The sequence below is a fragment of the Corvus hawaiiensis genome, chromosome 10 (assembly GCF_020740725.1).
Source record: "Corvus hawaiiensis isolate bCorHaw1 chromosome 10, bCorHaw1.pri.cur, whole genome shotgun sequence".
NCBI classification, from domain to species: domain Eukaryota; kingdom Metazoa; phylum Chordata; class Aves; order Passeriformes; family Corvidae; genus Corvus; species Corvus hawaiiensis.
In genome coordinates this window covers 8,573,278-8,596,009 of record NC_063222.1, presented here as the reverse complement: position 1 = coordinate 8,596,009, position 22,732 = coordinate 8,573,278, and the positions used below count along the sequence as shown (strand labels likewise).

The window sequence follows — 22,732 nt, the reverse complement described above, 5'->3', positions numbered from 1 at the left end:
CAGCACTGTCCACACTGCCACTTTAATCCTTCTGAAGTTAAACCTCAAAAATGCATACTCTGCTCCCAGTCTGAAGCCAAAGCCCCACTGCCAAAACCATCTCTTGGCCAGCTTTCACCAAGGGCAATGAAAGGTCTGAAGTACATCTCATGGCCTCTGTGCAGGAGCGAAGCTTCATCGTTTACATGTGCATTTCACACAGTAAAGCTTAAAAATGCATTCCACAATCCTATTTATTTTTTACCATCATGTCAGACAAGAGGAACATTTGTGTTTCCCTTCAACAGTATGAAAACCAGGATGTTTGTGGTAGACTCTAAACCTAACTGGTTACATTCTGACATCTCAAGAAACTGGATTTCATATGCCTAAGAATTAATGAAGCATATTATTTAAAACTCTCTGGACTCCACTTTTTGCAAAATCTATTTAACACACGTTTCATGACATTTGTTATTTCACAAAACATTCCATAGCTGATAAAGGAGATGACTTTGTGAGGCCATTCAACACAGAGAAAGCTGAGCTTCATGAAAGGAGTAAGATGAATGTGTCTTTACAAACACACCACATAAATCCGCTTGTAGATAGGGCCAGGGACTTATACATAAGGGAAATAACAGAAGAAACTATCCGTTCTAAAAAACGTTACTAATTGGCACCGACTGTTGCTCAGCCAAGGCTGTGTTAAAATCCTGAACTCAGAGAAAAAGAACAAAGACTTAACAGAACTATGAACAGTGTTTTGTTACATAAAAGAAAAAAAAAGGGGGGGGGTGCATAGTAGAGGGGGACATAGAGTAGACGATTCGGGAAGTCTGTACCTTCCGAGTTCCTCGGCCAATGGGGAAAGGAAGAGGGTGATGTGGATGGGAAATTAGGATAAAGAGGGGCTGCGTCCCCTAACAGTTTCAGAGACCCCATGAGAAATGCCCCATGGCCTCTCCCTTTATTTCAGTGAAACGACAGGACTCCTCTGTCTCCTTTTTGGACAGAGACCTTTGCCACTGTGAATTCTTCCAGACATTCATAATTCCAAGCCTCGCAAGTCGACCTTCACCACGCTGTTAGCACATCCCCGACGCCGCAGGGCCCGTCTTTAATAACAGCAGGAAGCCGAAAGTTTGGGACGTCACCTTCAGGTAAGTAAAGAAGGCAACTCTGCCGCTGTGTAGCAGCGCTGGGGGAGGCCCAGCCGCGCGGTGCGGGCGGCGGAGCGGTGACAGCCCCGAGCCAGCCCCGCCGAGCGGGGGAGCAGCGGCTGCCAACCGCCGGCAGCTCCCGCTTGTCCTGCGGTAAGGACGGAAGGACTGACTGACGGCCGGACGGGAGGAGGGGAGGAGCCGGCCGGATCCCGCCGGGAGTCGGGGAGCGGCTGCGGGCGCGGAGGGGAGCGGGCTCGGGCGGGCGGCGCGGAGCGGAGCGGGCGCTGCGGGCAGCGGGTAGGCCTCGAACCTCCGGCCGGGGCTGTCGGGCTCGCCACGCCACGTACTCGATAAACGCATATCCACGACCATATATATACATCCATATATATATATACACACACACACGTATATATGCGTGTGTGTGTATGTGTATTTAAAACAGAGAGCTTTTTTCCCTTCTTCCCCCGCCGTTCCCGAACACCTCCCCAAGTGCAGTGAGAGTTAAAGAGGACAACAGCATATACGGTTACTTTTCTTTTTTTTTTTCAATCCATCTGGCTTTCACCGCGTAACTTACTCGTCTTTCTCCCCGGCTTTAAGAGGGTGCAACAGCTGCTGTTTGATTTTATAAACAATCCGTGATGTTTGTTTTCTTTAAGCTTTGCAGCAATATAATCAACGTGAGCATGAATTTTCCGGGCATGATTTGCTACTGAAATCTAGTTCCACTGTGTGGTTGTACTAGTGAACTGCCTTCGTGCCTTTAGCTTCAGAAATACGAATTTTAGCATTTAGCCTATCTATGATAACCTAATTAGCGTTTGGATGATCTAAAAGACCTTTAAGAAGTCTAGAGATGCCTGCGGGGAACACTGAGGACACAATAGATGACAGTCCTGTCAAAGGGGAATTTGAGCTTGTGCCTTTTAAAATAATTTAATGAGACAAATCGGATTTCATAGCAGTGATGGACTTAATTAATACAATGTTTCAGTTGGTACTGCTGCACCTGGAGCAGATGAGGGTGGCCAGGTGAAGCTGTTAAACCCCCACCTGCCTGCCCTGGCCACAGCAGGTGCCCTGAAGGAGAACTGCCTCAATCTCATGAGCCAACTTCACATCTGTATCCTTTCCCATCACATTGTTGATTTAGTGCAATTACCACTCAAATAGTTGTGTAGATGTCACTCTGCTCACCAAGCACTGTGCATTTTTCTGAACAATAACTAGCAGAAACTAAGAAATTAGCCATACAGCTTCACAAAGTATAGTGGAGAATTTCAAAAACATAAGAAATGTCATCCAGCCCAGTGATCGGGCACAGGCAGTGGGAGGGGAGATGTGATTTAGGGACACTCACCTGTCTCTTAGCTTCCCCTGGTGTTCCTGCCACCAGCCACAACTGCTTCCTTAGGGACACCATATGTATTTGAATCCTCTCAGGTGCACTTTCACTTCTTGTAAAATTTCTTGTTGCTTCCACTGGCTGCCCTATAAATCTGATATTGCAGGGAGAAGTTTTGCATTCAATTTAATCAGTGCCTTCATCATTCTCCAAAACTCACCTGTAGCTTCCCCCAGGCTCCTCCTCTCTGAACCAAACAGTCCAAGCCAATTGTTTTTGCCTCTCCTGGATAGTGGTAGCTCCATTCACTTGGCCTTTTGAACTGTCCTTCCTGAGCTGAGACCAGAACTGCTCATGGCAGTCAAGATCTGGTCCCATCCAGGATTTCTGTAGTGCTAAAGCAATACCCTGCGTGATGGGCTTGGTTCTTTCCCTCATAATGCCCAGCATTTTGTTGCCTTTTTGGTCTGCCATTGGAAAAAAGAGGAAGTGCAAAGTTTTGTAGCTGGTAAGACTATATGGTTATTAATGTATATTTTAGTTGTCATAAGAATTTATAAACATTTAGGTGATAGTTGCAATGTGACTGCAGTTATCATTTCACTGTAGTTGTTTCAGAATCTCACTTTTTTTCTTTGATAACTAGAAAATCCTGCATAGGTAAAATGCTCTTACAGAGAAAGAAAAACATTTTGGACAATAGGGAGGCACATACCTGCTTGTATAAATTCTGAATTCTTTGATTATACAAGATGAAGCAAGTGGAGTTCTAAAGTGATCATTCAATTAAAACATAAAGATAAGCAGTGTGAACTCTTGAGCCTAGGAACCATTTACTTAAACTGCTCCATTGCTATGCAAAATCATCAGTCTTATTAGGAAAATCCATAGATTAGTACAAGAAATGCACATGACACTTTGCATTTTGATGGCTTAAAAATTTAACTGCAAATACCTTCTGACTCCTAAATACACTACACTTTAGGGCACCTGGACACTACTGAATGGGTGCAGGAATGTTGTTTTAAAGAGCAGCTTTATGTATTCATTACTGACCTCAGCTGTCGAGTTGGAATTGTTGCCTCTGGCAGTAACTTATAGATGAAGTTTCAGAGGAAACTGAGACCTGTCCTGCACTTTACAAAGTGAGCAGTTCCATATATTGCAGAATTCCTTCTTGCTTCCTGGAGGTGGTCAGGTAAACCTTGAAGCATAGAAAGACAGCCTTCTTAGGCATGATTTAAATTTTTTTTTCTTTACTTTGCTAGAAGACCTGTTTTGTGTAGCTGTAGAGCCAGTGAGATGTTCACAATGGCAAATAGTTATCCCTTTTTTGAAACCCAAAAGTAAGCAGTGGGATTTTGGAAGCTGATGCTTTAACTTCGGTCTTGCTGTGTGTTCTGGAAATCCTTACGTCCTGCTTGCTATATAAGATTATTTTGCATCTGAATGTGCTGCAGTAGTACTTCTAGGGGTTTCATTAGTTTGCTGCTTTATAAGAGCAGATTTTTGTGATTGAATGTGTTTTCTTTACCACTTAAATTTATCTTCCATTTGTGTGCGAGTTCTGAGATTTGCCTTAGGATATGCTAAGTATGTTTTGCTAGTTGAAAGAAAATTACAGAGATGTTGATAGACGAAAAATCACTCTGAATGGCTTCACAACAGGAGCTCTTGAAGTTTTAGCAAGAGCTTGTTTTGACAGACAGGTTGGTGCTTTCACTAAATCAGCAGTTTGTTTGCTTAAAAAATAGGCTCCCAGAGCTGCAGTTCTGTGTGAATCCTCTTTTTCTGTAAATCAATATATTGTTCATTGTGGATGACTGACTCACATGCAAACAGAAGGATGACTACTGGCTTTACTTAGAATAGTTTGGACAACTGTAGAAGAAGAAAAAGCTTATTTATTAGTGCGATATGGGCACAAAGAATAGGAAGGGAGTTGAGTGTCAGATGTTGAGTGATCACTAGCAATTATTGGAGAGGTAATCATAAGGGTCATACTGCAGGAAATACAGATACCAGGAGATGCCTGCATTCTGTTGAGCTTGTGGAAATGCTGCAAAACTGTGCAGGGAGTGCTGCTGTGTAAGGCCAGTGAGATCCTGCATCGTGAGGTGTTGGCCAGTCTGGCCCTTTTTGACTTGTTTTCTGCATGGTTCTGGGTTAGTGTAGTATCATTGGCCTTATAACCAGCTGAAACTGCTACAGAGCTCCGTGTCTAATTATTGTCAAGTGTTTTATGAGCAGTTAGAATGTAATTTATGCCTTTTTTACAAAATGGGATTATTTCATTATTTTCCCTAAGAATCCAGAAAAAAAAACATTAAGGACATTATGCTGTGATTGTCTTTACATGTTTATTGTTTAAGGACAGCAGAACATCTGAAATAGCCTCAGAACATTTAGTAAATGCACAAATAGTGATGTTAAAAATATGGGATTTTTCTGTTGGTGTGCATGAATGATGGTTTGTGAATTTCATGTTGCCAAATTGTTGTATTCCTTGTTGCTGTTCAGGCAATGGGCAGCCTGTAAGCATGATTATTTTGCAGGATGATTAAGGATATTAATAAAATATAATATTCTTAAGAATACTAAGAAAAATATAGAGGATATTATTGTGGGAGTATCTCGGTGGGTAATTTATTGTCTGGACTGTGGGACCAGACACTCTTGTGCCCCACTGTGTAATTCTAGCTATAAACTTGCAGCAATTGACAGGCTTAAAATGTGTTGTTGAGTTGAATTCACAGGCACTGTTTTGTGTGTGTTGAGAATACAAACTTTTTAAGCTTGTGCTAAGGAATAATTCTGCTCAAATTTTTCAGAGTTCAAAATTGTCGAAGGCAATGCCATGTTCATTATTAACTGGAGATTCAATATTTGCATGTATTTCAGACTGCATGAGTCCTATGCTCAATTTATTATTTATATTTTTTGTGCTTTGTCAGCGTGTAGTTTTTGTGGTGAATCATCTTCTTTAGTGCCTTTCAACTGCCTATTCTCTGTAGCAGAAAGAGCAGAAAGAGTTGGGATTGGAAGCTGAAAACAGAGAACTAGATTTTATTCAGAAGAAAAAACTCATTACAAGTAAATGGAACTGTAGATCATATTTAAGTTGATTTTAGATATTTAACTGATAGAGAGGCTTTGTTGGTTCTCCTGTGAAAGGAAATTTCCCCACTGATACAGCCTGAAATAAAGGAATGGCAAGAGTAAAGTATTGTGCTGTGATTTGAAGGATTATAATCGGAGAGGAAGAGACACTTCTGCTGAGGCTGCTTTCTCTGTTAGCCACCAGGGCACTTGGAATTCAGGCCACAGGCAGTTTTCTTCGAGGTTACTTGTTCACAGATAACTTTTTGTTTAGCTGGAAAATTGCTGCCTTGGACAGAGAGGAAGAAGAAAAAGTGAGCACCCCAAAATTAAGCAGGTCTCTCTTAGGCAAAAGAACCCTGTGCATTGTTAAAGGCAGTATTTGGGGTGCTTTGAGCCATCTTCAGTGTTACCTGTGAAAAAGCCCAGATGATTTTTATAGGGTTGTATAAGTTGCTGTTCTAGTGAATACTGCAGTGAGCTTGCAGGGGATCAGATCTTGGGGTTTCTTTGAAGCTGCAATGGGACTTGTGTTCTCTGACTAAAAGTCTGGTGTGGGGATTGGCAGAAGCAACTTCATAGTTCTGATATGCTGAATCTGATAGAAAATCATGTATCCTGTCACGGCTCCCTATGAAAGTCAAATAAATGGGGTGCATCTGAATCACTGGAATTTAATAATAATATGACTCACCATGTGGCCCTGAAAAAACTGTTTTAGAGGGGTAGAGCATCATATTGGGCTGTGTGTAATATATATGTGCTCCTTGCAAAGTCTTTTTTGGCTGGAGTGAGTAACTTTTTGATGAGTAAATAAAATACTGCTCCAGATAATACATTTTTCATTTTTCCTCACCCAGGTATAGTATGTTCATTATTAAAGTGAAGGTGGGGATATACAGGTAAATATTTGTCACTGTTGTGGAGGATTGGTTTTTGGTGACAGCAAATGCTGGGAAATTACTGACTGGAGTAACTTCTCTTACACAGCAATGAGAAACTCTCATATCCAATCGTATTTTTAAGGGATATTTCTGTACTGTGGTTTGCTATGATTTGGGTCAGCTACTAAATGTAGTTCTATTTCCTGACTTTGAAGATCTGTCTCGCAACTATAATATTCTTAGTGTCACTTGGCATAACTCAGCTGGACTTGGTGCATCTACATGAATTTATATGAGGTAATGATGTGGCCCAGTAAAAGAAAGGAATTGGGCAGCTTTGAACTTGCTCAAATCTAAATTTCATCTAAATTAATCTAGATTCACCCTCACAGGAGGAGATAACACTTTAATCCTGTGCTAGGATTTGGTTTATTTTTGCTTTTTGCAGAAATTTTCCCTTAAGGGTGAGTGCCTCATAGCATGCACGTATCAGTGTCTTGTTCTCCAGTTTACTAATTTAACAGCTCATGAATCAGACTGTGCTGCTCAGCACTCCATGCTGCTGCTGATAATTAATCAGATACAGCTCTAATTACTGACTTTCAGCAGAACTGTGGTCATCTGTAACGTCATCTGTTACTGACATATTGTAGGAATATAAGCACCAGAAAAAGAACTTGCAGGAATTTTCTAGCGAAAATCATAATGATTTCTCCATCATTAAACCTTTTTTTATATAGCTTAAGTGTGGCCTACTCATTTGGAGGTGACTGCCCTTTTCTGTATTGCCACACGATGTCCCCTGTTGTTGGAAGCTTCCCAAACTGCAGACTGGCATTTCTAGGAAGACACTGCTTGGCCAGGGCTGCTGGTACACAGGCCCAGAGCAGGGCACAGAGACTCTGTGTCCAGTGTTTGATTTCTCAAGAGACCTTAGCTGAAAAATCAGTTAACTCTCTTTTTTTTTCTGTTGAGTGGTCTAATGATTTAAAACCCCTTAGGTAATTAATACCAGCTGAGATAGCAACTGAATCAGAAAGTTTTGTTTCAAATACTAAAAGTTGTCCTAGACCTGTTGAATAGGTGTAGGGTGCACTATAGCTGGGGATAGTAAAAATGAAAGCACTGATTCTTGTTTTTTAAATATATATATATATATATATAGGGTGTTTGTGAGTTTATAGATGTATAATATTTTGTGAAATGTTTTTTCATTACATGTTTATTTACTATTAGTACAATATTGGTTTGTTGTGGGGTTTTTTCTGTTTTCTTTTTTCTTTTTTTTTCTTTTTTGCTGTTGTTGGTTTGATTTTTGAGTTTCCATTATCAGTACTGTCAAGTTACCGCTAAAAATTACAGGTTGAAATCTTTCCCTGGAGTTTCAAGGGTATAAATGAGTAAGAGCTGTGATCAAACTGTCCAACACCTTTGTTTCAGGCAAGAAATAGAGTAATCTATAGAAGTAAAAGCAAAGCAAAAGAAAGCATTCAGTTGAGAAGGCAAATAAAAGAACAGCTATGGAAATACAAACTGCACTTCATCAAAACAGGAGAGCTGTGCAGATGAGAGAGCTCCCATTCAGATGCTGATGTTTTGCTCAGTTTCAAGGCAGAAACACCTTTCCCCATACAATGGAGATACATTTACAGAATTGCTGATACGGAACAAAAGAATATTTTTTGTTCGTTCTGAATAAAGAACCTGTAGATTTTGGATACAGTTTTCACGAATGAGTTTTTGTTTCTACACAGGGACAGTAAACGAGAGGAGAGAGCAGGGTGCTGTGAAAGGAGCTTCCTACAGCTGCTCCCATCATAGACCATAAAACTGTTGCTAACTTTCAATGGCTCTACGGCTTTTCTCCCCAGTGTATCTCCCCTGGTATGATGGATGATATGAAAAATGAGGAAAGTAAAAGAAAAACATTCTAAAACAATCGTTATATTCTGTACTAGATAGCAATTAGTGCTTCAAAGAATTTTCTCAGTAAAAAGTTTCCAAGTCACAAATGATAATATTAACACTTGTTGCTTGGTGCACTGAGTGCTGTTCCATGGTACAGTCCCAGTCTTCCGGTTGTAAATCCTCCATAGATGAACTGACAGTGTTGGCAGGTATAAAACATCAACTTGACATTGATTTAACCATTATTATTAATTTTTCTAAGTCAGAGAAGGGGGGGGTGGGAAGGGACTGTAAGAACTGGGAACAGTAAGAGGTAGGCTCTGAGCTGCAGGGCTTTGGTGCAGTGCAGATGGAGAATGAGATTTGACTAATCAGAGCACACAATCTGTACTGGGTTTGTCTGTTGTCCCAAGACTGAGTTCTGAAGTTTGGGATGCAAGTATCTTGTGCAGGAAGACTGTTCCATTTGATGGAGAGGGCTGAAGTCCAGGGGAAGGGAGGAGAGTGGTTGTATGATACATAGGTGGGAGCAATGTAGAGATTTCAAATTCTAGGAAAATACTTTGGATTTGCAGACGTGTATGTGGGACACAGTTGTTTTTATCATGCCAGTTATATTCTGGATTAGTTTTAAAAAGAGTTATGCAAGTAAATAGCTCCAAGCACAGTGGATTTAAACTGATTTCTGCTACATTTTTAGTAGATGACTGGTAGTTTAAATTATATAAGGGTTATTTGTAAACACGCCTGCAAGGCTCCTAACAGCATTGCTCCCTACCCATTCATCCTATCCACAGCTTTTTAATGGCCCTGGGGTTTTCCTGAAGCAGCTGTACTTCCTCCTCCCTGTTGTTCCCTGTTGTTGGTCCACTGTCTATTGCTCTGCAGTCCAGCTAAGGAACCACACAGGCAAATGCTGATAATCTGGCTGGAAGTATTTGCCAGCTGGCTGCCTGCCCAGCTCTAAGGAAGTTGGACCTGTAGAATTGGGTGTTGCATGTGAGGTTTTGTCACGTGTTACAAAGGTTCATTGTAAGAAGTTACTTTAAAAAAAAAAATAGAATCTGCTTTTGTAGCAGGCCTACAGGTCCCAACGTTATTAATGGACAGGAAGACAGAACAAAACCTTGTTCTCCAATAAAAGCAGGTTAAAAATAAAAAAAAAAGTTAAAATCTGTCTGGTTTTAATACTAGTGAGAATAGGAATTTTTAGAAGTATGGTCTAGCCATGTATGTGTGTGGGGAAACAGAATGTATTGGTGTTCTCCTAATGAATACCCAAGAACAGCTGTGTTCCTGAGCAGGCAGTTGCTGAATGCTGTGACACGACTGATCTCTGCATACTCCACTGGTGCTCCAGGAACACCCAGTTCTGGAAACGGTGGTCCCTTTAGTTCAGGAACAAAGGGCAGACTGCTCTTTCTCAACTTTCTTTTATTTTAATTTCTTTTCTTCAGGGAGGAGTTGTAATGTTTTGCTGTCAGAATGAAGAGCAGGATCCCTGTCATCCTTCTGGCCTGTGGCTCCTTTAACCCCACCACCAACATGCACATGCGTTTATTTGAGCTGGCCAGAGACCACCTGCACCAAACAGGTCAGTGAGGGGCTGTGAGCATCACACACACAAAGGGGTGTGCTGGGAAAAGCAAGAAAGAGTTCTAATATTCACTTAGATAAGCTCTTACTTTACAGCTGGGTTAATTTTAGTATTCTTTACTGATGTTAATGTAAAGCTTTTGTGGTATATTCAATACAGGAAGTCTGGCATTACTGCAGTGTATGAGCAAGTATAATGAGTGTTCATGCAAAGAGAATAAAAGTTGTATCAGCAGTTTTAGGATCCTATTCATGGCACTGGCTGAACCTTGTGAAATAATATGGTTAATAATTTTGAAACTTAGGAAAATCATTTATGTTCCAATTTCATGCTTTTATAATGCAATGTGTTTTAATATGAAGAAGAGTTCCAGGTAGCAGTTTTGACAGCTGGGGGAAACTGGAGAAAAGATGAAACGTTAATTATTCATTATCTGTCTTCACTAAGAGGCACTTTATCTATCCTAGAAAAAGATCAGAAAAGTGAGATGTCATGAGGCTAAAATGTTTTGGCAACAAAAGAGCAAGGTGGGTAACATCAGGAATTTAAGAAAGAATTAGAAATGCTACTGGAAAGCCTGGAACTCTAAGCTTGATCAGTTCCTTAGTTGTTCAGGGATTTATTTTTTATTTTCTTCATCTGGCAGCTAAAACATGCGCTTATGTTTCTGGAAGTGGTTGGGAGGGAATCACTGTTTATTGGAATCTGACAGAGAAGTTCCTAGGGAGGTAGTTCAGTAGGAACCTGAATAGCAAATAATAGTAAAAGGAATTTGACTGTCAAATTGAGCAGGGGCAAAGAACCTGGTAACCCACTGATACCATTGTGCTACATACTCAGAATATACAGTGAGAATAGTTTGACTGTCATGAGGAAGAATTACAGAGCTGGCTCTGAGGGCAGCCTCTACAAGTTTCCGTTGTCCTATAACTAAAATTATTTTGTTGCTCCTGCAGGACTGGAAATAAAGGGTTGAAAAGAGATTTTAATTTACTTTTTTCATTGTAGTTTTATAACTGATTCTGCTCCCTGGGTAAGCAAAGAGTAGAAAGGTAATATGAGACCAACTGGTAATTCTGTTTAAGTCATAAATTACAGTCCAGTAACATTTCTTTGCCTTGAAAGAAGGACTGAACTGGGAAATGAATTACTATTCTGTCTGAATCAATTTGATGTCTGGCCTGCTCCGGGGTCAGTATAGAAAGACTCCACCCCTTACTCAGGGCAGTTTGCTTAAAGTCTAGTAAAAATGATATTAATAATGAAATTTTGGGAAGTTGAAATGCAAATTGTGCATTACATTACACCTAATGTCAATGCCTAGTTCTGGGTAGGGTGTGATTTGCCTTTCAGCTTCTTATTTTAGTTTGTGAAGCCTTACAAGTGCAAGCGCTTTATGCATTAAAGAATCCTTCTTTGGTGTCTGGGTTGTCTATAGCGTTGTCTTTGCACTTTCTGAATGCTTAACCCAGGATGGCTGCAAAGCAAGAACCCTCAGTGTGTTTGCAGAAGCTTTACCCATGCCAAGCAGAGGCGGCTTTATCTGAAGTAACTCTAAGTGCAGGTATATGTGTTTGTATGGGTGGATACACAAATCCCATATATGGCCCTTCCTGCGACAGGGAAGATAGTTTCTCAAGCAGAAGGGGTTGGCAACATGCTATAAAAATGACTGATTCTGGATGCCTGTTTTATAGCAGAACCATTCCTACCCAGGATTAATTGGTCATTCTCTCATGATTTTAGCCCTGTTTCTACTTCTGAGGTTACGCAGGGAAAGAGGGGAGAAATTGGAGCTTATTTGCTGAGAAGAAGCAGTAGCTGCAGTCTGGGAGCTGATGGAGGGGCTGGATAACAGTGGTTATACAAGACTTGTCTGACTTGAGGTAGCAGTCAGTGATTCCCTTCTCAGAACAGTGCATTTTGGAGCTGACATCCACCCTGGATGCCTGAAATGAGCGAGGAATTAATTAGTGTGAGGGGCATGTTTCCTAGGCTTGAGAATGGCTTCATTCTGCTGCTACTTCACTAGTGATGCTCCATCACAAATCAGGCTGAAATGATGAGTTGAGCAATAGCTTGGCTGGAGTTCACTCCAGTCACCAACCCTGGAAGTGTTCCAAAGATGTGTGGATATGGCACCTGGGGACATGTTTTAGTGCTGGGTTACTGGTTGGACTCAGTGATCTTACAGAGCTTTACCAACCTTAACAATTCTAGGATTCTGTGACTTCAGAGTCAGGTTTCACTGTCGTGAATGTCATGACTATCCCTGATGTGCATCCTGACTGACATCTCCAGTAATTCTGTCTGCCAGCTTTTTGTACATCACTTCAGTTTCAAATGCTGCCTAATCTTATTTTTCATACATCCCTATTTTAAGTAAGACATTTTATTGGGTTTCTACTACTTTAAGTGCAGTTTCATGGTCACATATCAAGTAATTAATCCTTTTTCTGTTAATATCAGCCAATAAATCTTGTCATGCTGCCTTTTAAATACAACACACATAGCTGTGTGTGCCTGAATGACTCAAATCATTCTCTTTATCTGGATTTTCTGTCTACTCATATGAATTTGGCACTTTACACATCCTCACACATAGCTAAAATTTTCTGAGATTCAATCCTTGTTTTAAAAATTTTTTGAAGTTTTTTGAACCTTGTGGTGACTGTGGCAGATGCCTTTACAGTTTGTTAATACCTCTCAGGTGCTTTTACTTCCCTCTGACTGTATTCCTCATTTGACCATAAAGACCAAAGAAACAGTACTAGAATCAATCTATCTTAGATATTTTTAATCTTGTTTCCCAAGTGCTTCCAGAGGATATTTACATCACCAAGTTTCCAGGTAAGACCAAAAAGGATAGAGGGCAAAGGAGGAGGGTGTGAAAGACATGTTTCTATCTGTGGCAAGACAAATGCAAGGGGAAGGTGAAGGATAATGAGTTATTATCTTATGAAAACTGGGGAAAATGTGACACTGTTAATGGGTTGTGTCAAATGCAGTTCTGGTCAGCAGAGCTGAGAAGGAATAATTATGCATAATACTTATTTAGCCGCATGTTGGGAAAGGAATGAAATCAAGCAGCACTCAGGCACTAGGTCTAGGTTGCACTAGGTTGCTGCTGCTCTGGACATGGTGGAAGGAGGAGCACTGAGGTTATTCCTGTTCGCTGGGTAGGGTAACACCAGAAAGCTGCAGAGCTTCTGTTGGGTATTTTCCTGTGACACTGAGAGGAAAATGAGTAATGGGGGAGAGTTAAATGTATGGAGGTGTTTAATTTATTTGGTTTTCTGTAGTGGTTACTTATTTCTATTATTTACCTCTGGTATAATTTCTCCCAGTGAATTCCAGACTTACTACCAGAAGAAATTAATCTTTAGAAGCCCCACCAAAATACACAAACAACTGTGTATGAAATTGGCATTTGATAAATTTGCTTTAGTATTAGTAAGCTAATTAAGCATTACAATTTGTGTTAGTGTTTGTGACAATTTTCAGTGACACCTTTGTAACAGAAAACTAAATACCTATTTTCCATAATAATCTACTTTAACATGTTTGAGGGACAGTCTTTGTTTCACTACTTTCATTATATTTAGTTTCCTAAACATAACCAGTTCTCCTAAACAGTCCTTAGAGAATATAAGTTCATAGCAAGAGGAACTTCTTTCCTGCTTTTGGTAGGTATATTTTGAAAAGCAAAGCCACTTAAGGGCCTGGAGGATTTTTCAACATATTTAGAACAAACAATAATAACATACTTCATGATGAAAACAAATAGAATTCCAGAGAAATAGAATTTGAAGATAATTCTGGACCAAGGGAGGTTTGAAGTAATCTGTAATAATTTATGGGGGAGAGAAGAGAGTTGCAGTGGACATTCAGAAAAGCCCAAGGAGACAGAATTTAATGATTTCCTCTTCGCATGCCTGCCAAAATTGGGGGATATATTTAAATAGATGAACTTTTAAATTACTGAATAGGAAACAAGTTATTTAGAGCCAGTAATAAAATTATTTCCTATATTTTGACAGCTAAAGCTTGTATTTTTATGTGGAAGGCTCTCATGTGCATCCTGTGTGCATAGTGCTGGGTTACTCAGTTGTGAATCTTCTCAAACCATTTCTGTGTTTGACTGTCTGAAGGTGTTACCAACCTTGATTTTTCTCTTCCAGTTGGTTTCTTTTCTGCTTTGGAGCAAGCTGATACAGCATCAGAAGCTCTTATGTCATCCCATTTATGCAGCTCTAGGCCGGACTAGAGACTGAAATCTTTTCATCTCACAAGGATATGGCAGACCCATATCATTCTTGGCTAGCATGATCTCATAGAAATATGATTTTTCATTTAATATATTCAGTTGAGATATAAGGGAACAACTTATATCTGTAGAAACTTAAAGAAACTGAAATGTGGAAACTAAAGTCATAGCATAGGAGAAACCTTTCAATAAGGTTAACGTAGTAGTGAATTCAAGCTGCAGTTTCCTTCCCTTTAAACAAGAAATTAATTCAAACTGTAATTTCTTTCCCTTTAAATGACAATTTGTTATAGCACTGTATAATACCAGAGTATGAGAGAATAATTGTTGTTCATAAATCAAGTGAAATTATTTCCAGTTTCAGATCAAGAGATGGACTTAATTATATACACATCTTTGCATGTTTCTGGAAAATTTTATCTTGCTCATTTTGCCTGTAATGGGAATATTTTAAAATAGAGGATGGTTTGAACTGCCATCTTAAGAGGATGTAAATCTCATTGACTCTTAATGCTGGTTTTTTTAAGTCTGATTCTATGAAGTTCTTTTGAAAGTTTTATTACTTTAAAATAAATGTGACATTACTAGACTGTCATGTTAGAATATTAAATTGTCATGTGCCAGTATCAGAAATATCAGGAATATTATTTTCCTTACAAAGCAATAAAGGTAGCATGCTGAATTGAAGTTTCTTTGTTAAAATAATTGAATTAGAAAAAAGGAAGAGGATGTTTTTACTTTTCAGTATCATATTTATCATAGTTATTTAATTGCATGTGTTACATTAAAAATAATTTTGTTCATTTCTGTTCAGTTGAAACACTCTTTCTCTCCTCTCAATTTCTTGAGCGTTGCAGCTTATTGTGGTGCTTAATTTTTGTTTCCTGATTTGAGGCCAGAACTGCAAAATCTAACAAGAGTCTGTTGTGTTAATGATTACATTATGTTACAGGGGTAGAAAACTAGGGGCATATTTTCAAATGTATTTAACATGATCAGCCAGATAGAAAGGCATTTAGTGGCTGCTAGGCTGACGTTTGGAGCACAGTGCTCTAAGTCTCATTTTAGACTCCATTAGCCCCATCACTGTGCTTGAATCTTCTGATTTGTCTGAATCACATTAATCATAGCTGCATTACACGCAGTAATATGTTGTAATTCTTGCTTTAACACAAAGAAGAGGCACAGTGATTCTGATAAATAACAATGATCAGATCTTTAAGAACAAAGTAGTGGTCAATTAAGTCATTCTTTGCTCTGGCTGTATCAAAGCTTGTACTAACTGGACTATGAAACTTATATCTAACAATTTTGATAGTTTGCAACATAAATTATGACTATGGCTACCTGGTTTAAAATTGTCTGTTTACCCAGCTTTCCTTTTTGGGTCATGTGTTAGCATAAACATGATAGTAATTGTGAGCAGTTCACAGGGGAAGAAAACGTTTGCATTTTAATTTTGTAATTGCTGGGAATGGATTAAAAACAATACCAAATCAAGTTGTTTGTAGCATCAACTTTGAAGTTCACCATGGAAGTTATCCTTTGAAGAGATTGGGCTAGGTGAGCTCCCAAGGCCCTGTCCACGCTAAATTTTCAAGATTCTGTGAAGAGGACGTAATTTTCTTTTTTTTCTTTTCTTTTTTTCTCAAAGGAAGATACCGGGTGATTGAAGGCATAATGTCTCCTGTCAATGATAACTATGGGAAGAAAGGCTTGGTTTCAGCAAGGCACCGGGTAGCGATGGCTAAACTGGCACTAGAGACATCTGACTGGATTCGGGTGGATCCCTGGGAGAGTGAGCAGGAGACATGGACAGAGACAGTAAAAGTATTAAGGTGATTACGTTATCTTTTTCCTGTCCTTATGAAATTACTGACTGCCAGAAATCTGCCAGGCTGCCATGTCAATACACAGAACTTGCTCCTCTAAAACATGCAAACAAGTCAGGATTCCCCACCAGGAATCTTTCATTTGCTTTCCTCAGACCTATGTAATAACCACAGTACTGCACAAGTGTCCTTCAAGTAGTTGGATGCATGTGGAAAGCCTCTGAAAAATTATGGCCACTGCTGGGTTCTGCAGGAAAAGTTCTTGGCTCTCATGTTACCTTTCTTGGGTTTAAGTCTCTAAGAAGGTAATAGAGAGATTGTAATCAGAAAGTAAGAGAGTTTATAAATTACTTTGTTCTTCAAGAGTATCTCTGTTCCAGATTAGCTATGTTAGCACTATTATGCCTCCAGGTTTATCTGTTCACACATCCTTGTATAGTTTTTTTATTAACTCTAATGGTAAGGTAAACCCAGGCCCATAACTGCTGATGTTTTCTTCTAAGTCTCAGTTTGCTGTGGTTCTGTGCTGGGAGGAGAAATTAAACAAGTTGTCCAAAACCTGATGCAAGGACCTTGAAACCTGTCTTTTCCATATGGTAATAAATGCATTATGGAGCATAATAATTTATTATGGAGGGTATGAAAACACAAACTTCTTGTGCTAACTGCTCTTCGGAAAAGGTGCTACAGAAGGTAACAGATACCATTAAACTGAAAGACTTAATGGAAGTCTACAGACAATGTGCTGTAAGAGCTATCACTGATTCTTCATTTTTCTAGCTTACTTTCTAAGTGGAAACAGGTAGGTGTTCAGGGCTCTAAATTGTGCCTTCCAACAGCTGCCCCAAAAGCTCTTGTGGCTCTGTGTGAAAGCAGTTAAAAGCCTGACCTGTTACTTTACAAAAGCATCCATAAGAATTCACTACAGACTTACAAGACAACTGGTGGAGCCTTTTAGATCTGCTTTTATTTGCTTCACTGAGGGAACACAGACATCCACTTGCTCCTTTTGCCCCTTCCCTCTAGGCAGCAGAACAGGATCAGGCTGGGAGGTTTTCTGTCTTTGCAGAAAACTGTTCTTTCTCTAGTCATAACTGTATGTCCCAGTGTGAGAAGTCACCAAGTACTGTCCTACAGTATTGCCTGGGTATGGGGCTTTTGTCCTAAACTTCAATTCAGTCAAACTGCTTTCCTCCAGAGAAGCAGTCCCAAATGTTAGAGATCAGGTGATCCTACTTGGATCTTGCACAGCTCCAACTGAAGTGAGTACTGCTTGCAAGATGGGGTTTGTAAGATATAAATCCACTTCAGAGTTCTTTAGGACAAGAGGTCCAGTAAATCAAACCTATATGTGTAATTTTCTGCTCATGCAAAGTAGTATGAATGTGGTATGAGCAGCTAAACTTCCCATTTGCCTAGAAAGTGAACCTCTAGTTTTATTAGTAAATTCACAAAATGTTAAAATGGCTGCTTGTTAAGGAGAGAAATGAGCTTAAATCTTTTTTTTTCCACAAATGTTGGCCTGTATTAATGAGCTGAACCAGTGCCACAATCTAATGCTGAGCCTTATCCCTTGAATGGGGAAGCAGGATTCTGATGAAATGTAGGTGTTTGTGCTCTGTGTTGTATTTTAAGTGTCACAGGTGAAAAAATAAGAGCAAAAAGAGCTGGCTTTAGGGGATCCTTACTAAGTATAAACAGGCAATGATTTATCGTAGAGTTGTTCTTCACATGCTTTCAAAGTTAATCTATAGGTTCTTCCCTCCTCAAAAAACTGAGGACTAACTGCTGCCTTCATTATAAGCTCCCTCAGGTAGGAAACTTCAGTACCTATAGAAAGAGATTTTCCTATTGCATGGCAGAGGTAGAAATCATTATTGTACCTAAATGTCTCTTCTTATCAGTATTTTGAGTTGTACACTTAACTGCACTAGAACGTTTTGTCCTGAAACACATGAATGGCCTTTTCCTACAGTACTTGTTTTAACTGAGTGCGATAAAAATGTCACATTTCATCAAAATCTCTGGATTTTGCAGAGGATCCCAAGCAGCTGTGACATAAAAGAATCTTAAGAAGCAAAGCTCATATCCCGCTTATGGCAGTGCTATTAAATGAGTATGGAAATCTTGGAGACTATCCCCAGGCTTTTTTTAGAGAGGAGGCAACGTAATAGAGCTGTTATTCACTTACATGCTTTTGTGAGTATTCTTCCTAGACAAGGAAACAGTATTGTCAGTAAGCAAGACTGCATTCATTGCTCTTGTGGATTTGATTGGCATGCAGCTATACTACAGAGCAGTTAAAAATTGGCAAAGATCTGCGTTACCCAGCTTTTGTTGAGTTGTGCTTGTGCTTGAGTTCTATAGTTACTCAAAGCTTCATACACCATGCAGAAAACACTTAAGCTGGCAGATGGGTTTGTCCTTTTTGGTGTCTCTAAAGTCATGTAACCCCCTCCCCCCCTCCCCCCCCTCCAGCCCTTGAACTGCTGAGCAGACCTGGGGCAGCTCAGTTTTTGCAGTGTTTGTAATGTTAGTCCTGCAGTGAGCTCTTTGCCAAGCGTTCTTATTTTTGACTCATGGCCCAAGAATGTCAGACCACGACACACAGTCAGTGTACTTGACTATACATAGCAGCAGCCTGTTTACAGCAAGACAGGATTAAAATTAGAAGTGTGGGAAGGCGCAGACCAAACTATTGGTACCTGCTCTCTACTGCCACATGTCCCTCACCTCTTGGCTGTGCAGTTTCTTTGGCCAATGGCTGAGCAGCAGAAATCACTGGAGGTTGCTTTGCAGCCTGTCAGGGTGTAGTTTCTTTACACATGTGCAACTTAATCCTGTAGCTAAAGTATTTGCATGATTTGAAGAGTGTACTTTTAAATCCCTAACCTGTAAATTCCTTCTGTACAGCAGACATTCAAAAGGTCAGCTAGGGCTTTGTACGTGCACTGAATTAAGACTGTTCCTTGGAACTCAGAATTTTTGCATTGCTGCAGTTGTATAAGAGCTGATGGTCACTGTAGCTCCATATGTGTTACACAGAAATTGGACACAGACTTGATTCTGTGTCTGCTTGTCCTGTCAAACCAGGAGCTTGTTTCCTGAAACAATTTTGGCTTGTGCAGATATGAACAATGCTTAAGCCTGGCTCGGGATGGTGCAAAGCAGGGACTATTCTAAACAAGCAAGGCTGTGCTGATTTGGAAGGAAAAGGTGACTGCCATGAGGTAGCAATACCAGTATTGCAGGGGGGCACCAGGGATCAGGAGCGGTGAAAAAATAAAGTAGCAGAAACCTGGAAAAACTGAAAAAGGGATCCTTGCCTGCCTTCCTGGATCTGAATTCAGTAAAAATACAAACACAGAAGATGTGAAAAATCTTAGGAGAATTTTTAGTTTCTCGGAATTGTGATTCTTTTAATTAAAATGAATGGGAAAACAGCAGGGTAAAAACTCGGGGAACATATTTTTATGGAGAAGAGCAGAAGAGAGGACAAGAATGGCTTCTACTCAAAACAGAGCACACGTTATAAAAACACTATCATGAGGGGTTGTATTTAGTCAAGAAATCACAGCTAGTGATTGAAGTGAGATTTTAGTCCTGTTTTAGGCAAAAAACCTCCACTATGCTTTAAATGTAGTAGCTGCCAAAATTGCTGTAGAATTTCAAAAAGGATTTTCAAACCAGGATGCCATTAAGGAGATTGCTTGTGAATTCCACAAAATGTAACTACATTGATACTAATCTCATGACAGAACAAATGTGCCAAATTCTTAACAAATGGTATTCAAATCCAACGTGCATAAAAGTAGACCCTGTTCTTGAATGGGAAAGTGCCAGGTAATCGCTTTGTTGCATCTCTGAGAGGATTACCTCACACAGAAGCCTTTATTTTAAATGCAGGCACCATTATAATGAATCGCTCAGAGTGTTCCAGTCCAAGGAGTTCATGAGAAACAAACATCCCACAGAAAGGTCTACGGGAGAGTCCCTTTCTTGCCAGCAACCAGGTTGGTTCATGACTGTAAACATGATGCTGTGTTTAGCATTAAAAACAGTACAGCTTTACCAGATCAGCAGTGAAAAAATTGAACATAGTAGCTGGTGAGTTTTGAGGGTTGAAGCTGCCTGCCAAAACCAAGCCATGCCAAATGCCAACGTAACTGCTGGGGCAGTTGTTTTGTAATAACTCCCACACAGATAGGAGACCTTGGAGTTGTATGAATTCTTGGTTTTATAAACATCTCTTTAGCTATGTCGGAGATTTATGTTGTGGTCCTGCTTGTTCTGCAAAGCATGAAATATATGAATAAAAAATATGAAAAATACAGGGATTACTTAGAATTCTACTTCTAGTATTAGACAGTGGACAAAGTGTATGGATACTGCAGCTGTGATGCTGACATGTTGATGTTTGCTGCCTTTCTGGCCAGAAAAGCTCCTGTTGGCAGTAGAAGCATGGCAGGCTCTGGAAACGATGTCAGTTTTCAGTTTCCTATCTAATCATATTCCCTAGTCCTATGACTGGCTACGATGCTGCTGGATTTTTGATACGCTGCCTTTTTCCTCTAGTATTATAGCATCTCTTGGACATGAATAATACATTTCAGTTGTTCCTGGTTGTTGATGAGTTGTACCTTTACAGTTGGTAGAGGAAGGGAGTTATGCTTTTCATGCATCATCACTGGAACATTTCTTACTTTCTGAATGTCTCCTTTAAGATGTTTGTGGAAGACTTTCAGATGTGCTAACCATCAAATAAGTGTAAAGGGAAGGCAATACCTCCATCCTTCCCCTTCATTTCACAGGAATACAAGGCTGTGAAAATACCTGGTCAATGTTTGTGCAATGCTCAGATGGAAAAATGATGAGTGCTACAGAAGAAGTTTGAGGAAAGAGTTCTGCGCTGGGGCTTAGGCAGTGAACAGCAAATAAGAAATAGAGAAAATAAAGAACAGCAGGGCAGGATGGGGTGGAGTAGCCAGGTTCAACCAAGTCTAATCTTTGTGCTAAAGTATTTCTCTTTATTTGCTTCTTCCCCCTTTTGGATTGCTTGAGTGGAGTAAAAATTCTCCTTTAACTGTGTAGAGATAATATTCAATATGCCTTGAGTGATGAAGTAGGTGATAAAGTAAGTAATTGTGACCAGACACATAAAAACCTAAACTGAATTTTTCTTGCAACCTTCTGCAAAAAAGCCTAGAGTAAAGGTAGATGATTTTAAAAATACATTTAAAAAAAAAATTTAAAACTGACAAGTTTAAACCAATTTTAAGTATAAACTTCCTAGGAGACTGGAAAAAGATAAGACATCTCTTATTTCCTTTTGTCTTTCCAGTTCTACCAGAATTAAAGCTGCTCTGTGGGGCTGATTTTCTGCAGACATTTAAGACACCCAATCTTTGGAAGGAAGAAGACATCAAAGAAATAGTGGAAAAGTTCGGTTTGGTGTGTATTAGCCGGGCTGGCTCTGATCCATCTCAGTATATCCAGGAATCGGACCTTTTAACGAAATTTCAGCACAATATTTTTCTAGTGAAAGAGTGGATTCAGAATGAAATCAGTGCAACACAGATACGCTCTGCCTTGTGCAGAGGACAGAGCGTGAAATATCTCATACCAGACTCTGTTATTGCCTACATTGCACACCACAATATCTACACAGAAGAGAGCGAGCGCAAGAATGAAAGGGACTTCCTTCAGCCTCTCAAGCTGCATAACACAACAATAAATCCTCTGAGTGACTGATTTCTGCAGTGTGTGCCAAGTCAGACCAGGAGTTTTTTCATGTAAATTTCTTGAGAAAGTTGTTTCTTCTTAATAATGAAGGGAAAGTCCAAAATTTCTTGAAATCATGTGGTGTTTTAAATCCATGAATGTGTGTGGTAGTGCTCAAGAAAATTGGGATGCTCAGCTGCATAGCTTAAAATAGACAAAGAAAAGCTTCCTTGTGAAAATAAAAGAAAGGAGATCTTTACAATAAATATTCTTAAGACTTCAATATTTTCAATAAGTCAATAAATATGACTTAAGGGTCAAACACAGCACTTTCCTAACTTGTAATTCTGTAATCCTTACTGTTCTAAAACAGCAAAATACAATGAATCATAACTTGAGAGAGAGAGAGCAATATGTTTAAATATACATTGCTTCTAAAATTTGACATTATAAGATCCTGAATAACTTTTTTGATTTTTGGCAATTTGGACAAGAGCTGGAAATAAATCTTCTTTCATGCAAGTACTTAAAAATGCACGTGCTACTTATACTGCTTCTAAGCCTCCGGGTTTTCAAAGGACAGACAGTCCTCATCCCCACATTTAAAGTAGGTTTCTTTTCTTCTCTGATCCAGAGTCTTCTATAAGACCAAGCAACTGCCAAAGCCCCAGAGTAGATAATATATCCAATAGGGACTTCAGCTTTACCATATGAAAACATCTGAGACGCTCAGTATTTGAGCTCTAATGTTAGCAGGAAAAATCCGTGCTCTTCTATGCTGGTTGCCTGTTGTGCTGGTTCAGTGTATTTCATTTCTGACAGAAGTCACTTTCAAAGAATATGAAGTTCTACCTCTGTGTTTCAAAGTTTCTTAACTGAAAGCATTCATTCAGTAGTGATGTAGCATTTATCACTGTACAGAGCTAACCAG

At 39.6% G+C, this 22,732-nt stretch overlaps 1 protein-coding gene across 7 annotated transcripts; it reads left to right on the top strand.

Annotated features, from left to right (window-relative positions):
• The first annotated feature begins 834 nt into the window (after positions 1 to 834).
• Positions 835 to 22,338, top strand: NMNAT3 (nicotinamide nucleotide adenylyltransferase 3). 7 transcript variants are annotated; one of them, XM_048314742.1, is made up of 5 exons: positions 836 to 1,142; positions 9,842 to 9,978; positions 15,903 to 16,086; positions 19,987 to 20,093; positions 21,422 to 22,338. In XM_048314742.1, exons 2-5 carry the CDS (start codon positions 9,870 to 9,872, stop codon positions 21,829 to 21,831), a joined length of 810 nt encoding a protein of 269 aa, XP_048170699.1. In that variant the 5' UTR covers positions 836 to 1,142; positions 9,842 to 9,869; the 3' UTR covers positions 21,832 to 22,338. The 7 variants fall into 7 exon arrangements, with proteins under 7 accessions (XP_048170701.1, XP_048170699.1, XP_048170698.1 ...); XM_048314741.1 differs by lacking the exon at positions 836 to 1,142 and adding an exon at positions 1,208 to 1,295; XM_048314743.1 differs by lacking the exon at positions 836 to 1,142 and adding an exon at positions 1,409 to 1,442.
• Positions 22,339 to 22,732: the final 394 nt, after the last annotated feature.